General features: G+C 38.3%; 1 protein-coding gene across 1 annotated transcript; it reads left to right on the top strand.

Annotated features, from left to right (window-relative positions):
- Positions 1–1,747: 1,747 nt before the first annotated feature.
- LOC127147514 (uncharacterized) lies at positions 1,748–7,998 on the top strand. The gene is made up of 7 exons (XM_051080885.1): positions 1,748–1,858; positions 6,328–6,441; positions 6,532–6,767; positions 6,879–7,094; positions 7,170–7,361; positions 7,443–7,796; positions 7,882–7,998. Exons 2-5 carry the CDS (start codon positions 6,333–6,335, stop codon positions 7,248–7,250), a joined length of 642 nt encoding a protein of 213 aa, XP_050936842.1. The 5' UTR covers positions 1,748–1,858; positions 6,328–6,332; the 3' UTR covers positions 7,251–7,361; positions 7,443–7,796; positions 7,882–7,998.
- The last annotated feature ends 1,137 nt before the right edge of the window (positions 7,999–9,135 follow it).

A 9,135-nucleotide genomic window follows, 5' to 3' on the forward strand; every position in this document is an offset into this window, starting at 1 on the left:
CAACATAGAGAACAAACTAAATAAGTTACATACACACTTCAACAACACTTCATGATCAACAAAACACTTTAACAACACTTCATAATCAACAACACACTTCAACAACACTTTTTTATCAACAACACACTTCAACAACACTTCATGATGAACAACATTTTTTCAACAACTAACTTTTATCAACAACACACTTCAACAACATAAAGCACATACTTAGCTAAATTATATACACACTTCAATATCAACAACACACTTTTTCTATCAACAACACACTTCAACAACACTTCATGATCAACAACACACATCAACACCATACTTCAACAATATAGAGCACATACTTAGCTAAATTACATACACACTTCAAGATCAACAACACACTTCAACAACATAGAGCACATACTTAGCTAAATTACATACACACTTCAAGATCAACAACACTTTTTTATCAACAAAACACTTCAACAACACTTCATGATCAACAACACACATCAACAACATATTTCAACAACATAGAGCACATACTTAGCTAAATTACATACACACTTCAAGATCAACAACACACTTGACAACACTTATTTATCAACAACACACTTCAACAACACTTCATGATCAACAACACACATCAACAACATACTTCAACAACATATAGCACATACTTAGCTAAATTACATACACAGTTCAAGATCAACAACACACATCAACAACATAGAGCACATACTTAGCTAAATTACATACACACTTCAAGATCAGCAACACACTTCAACAACACTTTTTTATCAACAACACACTTCAACAACACGTCATGATCAACAACACACTTCAACAATATAGAGCATATACTATAACTAAATTTCATACACACTTCAACATCAACAACACACATCAATGGCTAAAAGTAAGAAAATTGATTGAACGATGCACTAGTACAAAGTACAAAAGGAGAGAAAACCAACCTATTGAATGAAAATGGATTATGAAGTGCTGGGATTTGAAGTAGAAGGTTGAACATGGCAACTGTATTTTCCTCCAGCACTGTATTTTCCATGGAAGCTCGAACACAAAAATATGTGACAAAATATGTGACAAAATATGTGACAAAATATGTGACAAAATATATGACAAAATATGTTACAAAATGTGTGACAAAATATCTTATCCTAAGCACAGTGTACGTGCTTCCCTACAAACTCATCCCACTCAGACCTTATATAATCAATGTCATCCTGTGTGTAAGCACGGGGTGAATCTTTCATATGTAGACAATAAAGTGGTTCCAAATGAGTTTCATTTACAAAAAAGTATATATGCACACTAGTTTTATAACTGTTATTCTTACTATCTGTATGATAGAAGTACTCGTTCACATCACTACAAGAAAATAGAGCATTTCCGACGCCGAAAAGCACGTCGGCATAAAGAACGTCGGGAATAAGGGCTTTCCTAACGCCCTCAACAACACGTCGGGAGATGCGTCGAGAAACCATCTTTCCCGACGCACCACGAAGGCGTCGGCAAGAATACGTCGGGAAAAGGGTTTTTCCCGACGTCGTGAGCAGTGCGTCGGGAGTGCCGTCGGGAATAGGGGTTTTTCCCGACGCCGCGTGAAACGTCGGAAAAAGGGGTTTAATGAGCGTCGGGAATTCCCATTTTCCTGACGCATTTTGAGGGATTTCCCGATGCCACGTCACTGCGTTGGGAAATCCCCTTTAAATTCGTTTCAGTTCTGTGAATTACAGAACCGAAACCGAGAGGAGGAGAAAAAGAAAGGAGAAGAAGAAGTCGCGCGTCGCCGTCGTTCAAATTTCCTTTTGTTCCGCCGCCGTCCGTCGCCGACCGCCCTCGCCGTCGTCTGCCACTTTAGGTAAGTGAAAAATGTAAATTTATTTAGTTTAAGTTTATGTTTTAGGGTTTTTTTTATGAAAATTAGTTTAGGGTTTTTTTTATGAAAATTAGTTTAGGATTTTCTTTTGGAATAGATTTTTGTTTGTTAAATGTATTTTTGTATAGAGTGTGTGTAATTTGTGGTTGAATTGAAATTTGAAATTTGAAATTTGAATGGTTTAGGATTTTTGTTTTAGAAAATTGAATAAAATTGAATGGGGGTTGAATTGGGGGAGGGGGTTTATTGTTAAATTGAAAATTGAATTGGGAGGGGGGTTTATATTTGAATTGAAAATTGAAAATTGAAATTGGAGGGGAGGGGGGGGTTAATAGTTAAATTGAATTAGAGGGGATGTATAGTTAAATTTAAAATTGAATCGGAGGGAGGGGGTTTAAGTTAAATTGGAAATTGAAATTGGGGGGGGGGGGGGGAGAGAGGGGAATTTATAGTTGAATTGAAAATTGAAATTGGAGGGGGGGGGGGAGTTAATAGTTAAATTGAATTGGGAATGTAATATGTGTGTTAAGATTTGTTTTGGCTATCCTGCAGTTATGGAGCCTGTTTGTGTTGAATATTTTTATTGTTGATTTCAGATGGCTATCCTGCAGTTATGGTAGCTTTTTTGTTTTGAATTTGTTTATGTTTGGGATGGCTATCCTGCAGTTATGGTAGCCTTTTTTGTTTTGAATTTGCTGGTATCAAGGGGTGGTAGTTAGGATAGCTTGAAGTATTTTGTTGTTAATAATTAGGTTGTGTTGGCTATCCTGTAGTTATGGTAGCCTTTGTAGTTTGGAGGGGTTTGTAGGATGCGAAGATATTTTGAAGTATTTTGTTGTTAATAATTAGGTTGTGTTGGCTATCCTGCAGTTATGGATAAGGGTTGGATGAAACTTAGAAATAAGTTATCCCTTGAGTATAGACATGGAGTGACCTAATTTTTAGAATTTGCCAAATTTCACGTTGATGCTTACGGACGATTGAGGTGTCCATGCAAGAGATGTTTGAATTTAAATTGGAGCTCATTAGAGGGTGTGGAACGACATCTGCTGACTATAAGAATATCCCCCTACTACACAGAATGGGTGTATCATGGAGAGTCATTAAGCTATAGAAGTACAGAAAACTTTGAGGAAGGAACTAGTAGTAATCCTTTTAATGAAGGAACTAGTAGTACACAATTTAATGAAGAAGGTGATATCTTTGGTACGCTAAATGATTTACAAGCCCCTATTGAACATGAAGAGGAAATAGAGGAATTTCGTTTGGAAGATGAAATGGCGATGAATGTTGGGGTAAATATAGATGAAGATACAACAAATAATATATTTCAGGACTTATTGAATCAAGCACGTAATGAGTTGTACCCCGGTTGTTCTGAATTTTCGTCGTTGAATTTTTTGGTTAAGTTGATGCATGTGAAAGTTCTAAATGGTTGGAGTAACAAGTCGTTCGACATGTTGTCAGAACTTTTAAGAGCAGCGTTTCCAATGTGTAATAGTACTATTCCTAGTTCATTTTATGAAGCAAAACGAAAACCTCGTGACTTGGGCTTGGGATACGAGACTATTCACGCGTGCAAGTATGACTGTGTATTGTATTGGAAAGAGTTTGCTGATTTGCAACATTGTCCTACATGTGGCGAGGCTAGGTACAAGGTTAATCATAATAGAGGGAAAAAAATTCCGCATAAGGTATTGCGCCACTTTCCTTTGGTACCTAGATTACAGCGCTTGTTTGTATCGCAGGAAGGGTCTGCTGACATGAGATGGCATAGGGACAAATGTGTTGAAACAGATGATGTCTTGAGACATCCAGCTGATGCAGAGGGGTGGAAGCACTTTGATTCTGAATTTCCTAATTTTGCTTCTGATTCACGAAACGTGCGTTTGGGCTTGGCTTCAGATGGGTTTAACCCATTTGGTCAAATGAGTACCTCGTACAGTATGTGGCCTGTTGTGTTACTTCCTTACAATTTTCCACCATGGAAATGAATGAAAGAGACAAATTTCTTTATGTCATTGCTCATACCCGGTCCTAAATCTCCTGATAGGGAAATTGATGTGTATCTTCAACCATTGATTGAGGAATTGAAAGACTTATGGACTTTTGGGGTGCGTACGTATGACTCTCTTACAGGTCAGTTCTTTCAGCTATACGTAGCCTTGTTGTGGACGATTAATGACTTCCCGGTGTATGGTGACCTATCAGGGTGGAGTACGAAGGGGTATCAGACATGTCCTATATGCATGGGTGATAGATCGTCCTTCGGGATACGAGGTAGAATATCTTTCATGGGACATAGACGCTATCTTCCACAGAATCACGTGTGGCGTAGAAGTAGGCTACACGATGGAAAGGTAGAGCGTAAGGCTCCTCCTGTGGTGATGAATGGGCATCAAATATTAGAACAACTAGATCAGTTGGAATTTCCAGTTATGAGTAAACATCCTTCAATACATGATAAGAAAAGAAAGAGAGCTCTTAATTGGACGAAGAAAAGTATTTTTTTCAATCTTCCTTATTGGTTGAGACTTTTGTTACGTCACAAACTTGATGTAATGCACATTGAGAAGAATGTTTGTGACAATTTGATTGGTACGTTATTAAACATCGAAGGGAAAACGAAGGATACCACGAATGCTAGGTTGGACTTACAAGATCTGAAGATAAGAAAGGATTTACATCTTGTAGAAGTGGGTAACCGATTGGTGAAGCCACATGCGAGCTACACGTTGACTACCAGTGAACGAGTAGAGTTTTGTAAGTTTCTGAAATCAGTTAAGTTTTCCGATGGATTTGTTTCCAATATATCGAGATGTGTGCATGAAAGAGGGGAAAATATCAGGACTAAAAACGCATGATTGTCATGTTTTATTACATCGACTGCTACCAATTGGTATTCGAGCATTCTTACCGAAGAACGTATACACTGCTATAACCGAATTATGTAATTTTTTCCGTGACTTGTGCGTCCGAACGATAAGAGTAAGTGATCTAGACAGATTGCAAGCAGATATCATAATCATACTTTGTAAGTTGGAAAGAATATTTCCACCTGCCTTTTTTAGCGTTATGGTGCACCTTGTCGTTCACTTACCATATGAAACGAAGATTACTGGTCCGGTTTCTTATAGTTGGATGTATCCGATTGAAAGGAGTCTACGAACGTTAAAGCAGTATGTTAGAAACAAAGCAGGTCCTGAGGGGTCAATTGCAGAAGGCTATGTCATGAATGAATCTAGTACCTTTTATTCACGTTACCTACGTGGTATAGAGACTCAATTCACAAGAGATGAGCGAAATGATGATACCATTGTAGAGAACGAGGTAATTGGTGACTTTGAAATTTTCAAGCAGAAAGTACGACCCTTAGGTGAATCAAGTGTTCGTGCTATATCAGAGGAAGAGAAACGACTCTTCCATTGGTACATACTGAATAATGCTGACGAAATATCAGAGTATCGCAAGTAAGCATATTCATCATCTTTGTAATTTTTAAATATTTGTTATATATTGTTCTTACAGAAATTAAACTCATCTCTATTAGGAAACATTTGAGGCTCCAACGTCGACATGCTCAAAATTCTATGGATTTTTATGAAATACATGAACGAGCATTCCCTGAATGGTTTCGAGCACAGGTGTTAGAACTGCGTCAGTCTGCAAACCTATCTGATGATTTCTTCTCACTAGCGATGGGATCAACCTTTGACGTTCGTTGTTACAATGGATGCATCGTAGGTGGTGTAAGATTTCACACTATTGAACTTGATTCTCGACGTAGTACTCAAAATAGTGGAATAATGGTCATTGGTGAAAGCGATGCAAGTGGAACTGAAGACAATAATTTCTACGGTGTTCTGGACGAAGTGTTGCACGTACAATATCCGTTGGGAAGAAATGTATGGCTATTTAAGTGTCGGTGGTATGACACAGACGTAAACAAAAGTCAAAGAACGACACACATTGAAGTAGGGTACAAATCTCTCAACACATCCCGTTTTTGGTACGCGGAGGAACCTGTAATTCTTGCAACTCAAGCACATCAAGTTTTTTATGTAGATGATCCAAAAAATGGTAGCAACTGGAAAGTTGTGCAAGTCATCCAAAATAAGCGTATTTGGGATGTGCCAGAAGTGGAGGATGTTCAGAATGACCATATTAATATACTAGAAGTTGTTGTAAGCCACCAAGTGGATGACCACATCGAGGATGACACTCTATGCAGAAATGACGTTGATCCCACAATCGTTGAAAGATCGGTTGTGCGTCATGTCACTGACGACTTCATCGACGATGTGGATGAACACTTGTCACATGCAAGCGATGAGGAATTATAGTGACAAATTAAATCACGTATGCACATATTTATATCTAGTTTATATATTTTGATTCTAGCTATGTGTTGATATTTGGTTATTGAATGTTTGTTTTTTATATGTCCATAGTCATTATGTCATATCGACGATCAAATTTTATGGAGACGGACGATATGTTCCTCCAGTTTGAGGAGGATTTAGATAACATTGCGGGAGGGTCGTCATCTGTGGGCGACAATACGGGTGAGTCTAAGAATTTTCTTCATTTTTAACTTACAAATATTTCATGTAGGGGTTTCTAACTTTATATGTTATTGTCTATTTATTGAGCAGGGTCTTCTTCTCAACAAACGACTCCGACTCCTAGGAGACGTGCGCAGTCTCGACTCTTGGAGTTAGAGCGCCACGTTGCAATAAATGGGCGCATTCCGATGACGATCGCCCCTGGAGCGAAGAAACCTATTTCTCCACACGCCGTTCGCTTCAGCCAGGCGATAGGCGTGTGCGTGCGAAAGACATTTCCCATCCGCTGTCTTAAGTGGGCGGACGTTGGGAGAGAATACATTGAGGTCGTCTAGGGCGACCTCCAAGTAATTAAATGCACTACACATTTATATATGATTTCATTTGAAACATATCTAACTTTAACCAATCTAATGTGTTATGTTTGTAATGTGCAGCGATTGTTTGTGCTTGATTTCAATGATCAAACAATGAACAGGTTTGTTGAGCATCAGATGCTCACAACCTTTAAAGAGTTCCAGGCCGACTGTCATAGACATTTCAAAAAGTACAGCGACTCGGAGGAGGCTCGTGCCAACCCACCAAACGCATTGGTTGGACGTGATGAGGATTGGCACTTCCTCTGCAACCATTATATCAGTCGTGCATTCCAGGTATTTGTCATGATTAATTATGATAACAAGTTTTTATATGTATAAGAAATAAACAATATAATTGTTTTAATGCAGGAGCAATCACGGACAAACAAGGTTGCTAGACAGAAGCAGCCTTACAATCATAGTAGTGGGTCCAAGTCGTTTCTACAATGACAGTATGAGCTCGCTGAAAGAAGAGGGCAGCCGGTCGATCGTGTGGAATTGTTCCGGGAAACACACGTTCGAGCTGGGACATTCGTGTCACAGGCCGCCGAGGATGCGTATGTAAGTTATACCCTTATTAATTATCCACTTTTATTATATATTTTTGCGCGTTACCTAACATAATTTTTAAATTTGTTGCAGAATCAAATGCTGGAACTCCAATCCCAGCCTACCCCATAGGTAGTCAGCCACTCTCTGAGGATGAGATATGCGATCAGGTGTTCGGTAGACGACCAGGCTACTCAAAAGGCCTTGGTTGGGGACCCAAGCCGAAGGCCCGCAGAACGGCAAGTGCAAGCAGTTCGTCGACATCTTGTTCGCAGTCCACACAAAAAGAGATTGAATTACAAGCTAAACTTCATGAAGCTTTGGAACGGATTGAAGTACAAGATAGAAATCACCAAGCATTAGCTTCACAAGTGGAAGCTATGAAAAAGATGATTGAAGACCTAACTCGTGCACAACAGGGACCACCACATGATCCCTAGCTCTGCGGTACGTCGTATATGTCTCTATTATTCTTAAGTTTTTGCAATATATGATTATGTATTAAACTTAGTTATTTTTATACCATTTTTAGGACCGAAGGTGTAGAATTACGCGCATACGCACCTCGTTGGGAGATTTTTCATTATGTTTATGTTTTTTCTATATTGAGAACTATATTTTGTTGTAGTCAACTTATTCGTATTATTAATTTTAATTCTATTTTTTGAATTTGTGTTTGTATATTTATTAATTTATTTTAATTTAATCCAAAACGTCGCGAAATTTTTTGAGCAATCCGAACATCATTGTGAATGTTTGAGCAAAATATTATAAGGAAAAAAGTAAAAATAAAATATTTAAAAAAATATATAAAAAATATTTCCCGACGTTCATTACGTCGGGAAAAAAACGTTGGAAAACAGGTTTTCCCGACGCATCTCCCGGCGTCGGGAAAGGCTTTCCCGATGCCGATTTGGTACGGCGTCGGGAAAGCCTCTCGCGACGCATTTCTCCCGACGTTCTTCCCGATGCCGTTTTGTACGTCGGGATATCCTTTCCCGACGTACTTTGCATTTTCGCCGACGTATTTGTGCGTCGGGAGTACCCCCGTCTCTTGTAGTGCATTATGATGTCATGCATGAACCGCATCACGTAATAACCACATTCTACTACTCCTGATTGCTTAGGACACTGAAGATACACATACAAATGACTTGACCTATGTTAGAAATATGAATTAATTTACAACCCATAGCAACATAGATATTCACATACCTTCACGACCCTCCAATTTGGTTTTTTCTTGTTCATTAAGTTGAACGACCTACAGAACAATATTGGAGTTTGAACTACTTAAACTATTGTCTCATTAAAAAAAGGAAGTAAAGGTAAAAGTAAGTATGACATACCTTTCAACTACTTCGATTACATCTGGGTCAATACGGTTTTTCAAAGGGTCTATCCAAAAGGCAGCACCCTTCGTAAGGTTTATTACAACCAATGTTCAATGATTCCTAAATATATGTGTCAATAATACTACATCTTAGACAACCGTATGCATAATTCGTATAAATAACTTTAGGTTATGGACATACCCGGAATTGTAAGGAATCAGTAAGAGTTCATCGTAATTTGTTCCAAGTAATCGTGCAGTCAACAATTTGGCTCGTTCTTCTTTAGAACTCCCACAACTAATCGATCCAGCATCAACGAACTTGTATAGATTCAAAGTTCTTGATGATTCCATACGTGTGTATAGATACCTATGAGTCCATTACAAAGACATTGAAAGAAGATAAATATCAAACAAACTTATAAAAAGTAACACTGTAATAACATATCTTAC

The sequence above is a fragment of the Cucumis melo genome, chromosome 2, assembly GCF_025177605.1.
Source record: "Cucumis melo cultivar AY chromosome 2, USDA_Cmelo_AY_1.0, whole genome shotgun sequence".
In the NCBI taxonomy this organism is placed as follows: domain Eukaryota; kingdom Viridiplantae; phylum Streptophyta; class Magnoliopsida; order Cucurbitales; family Cucurbitaceae; genus Cucumis; species Cucumis melo.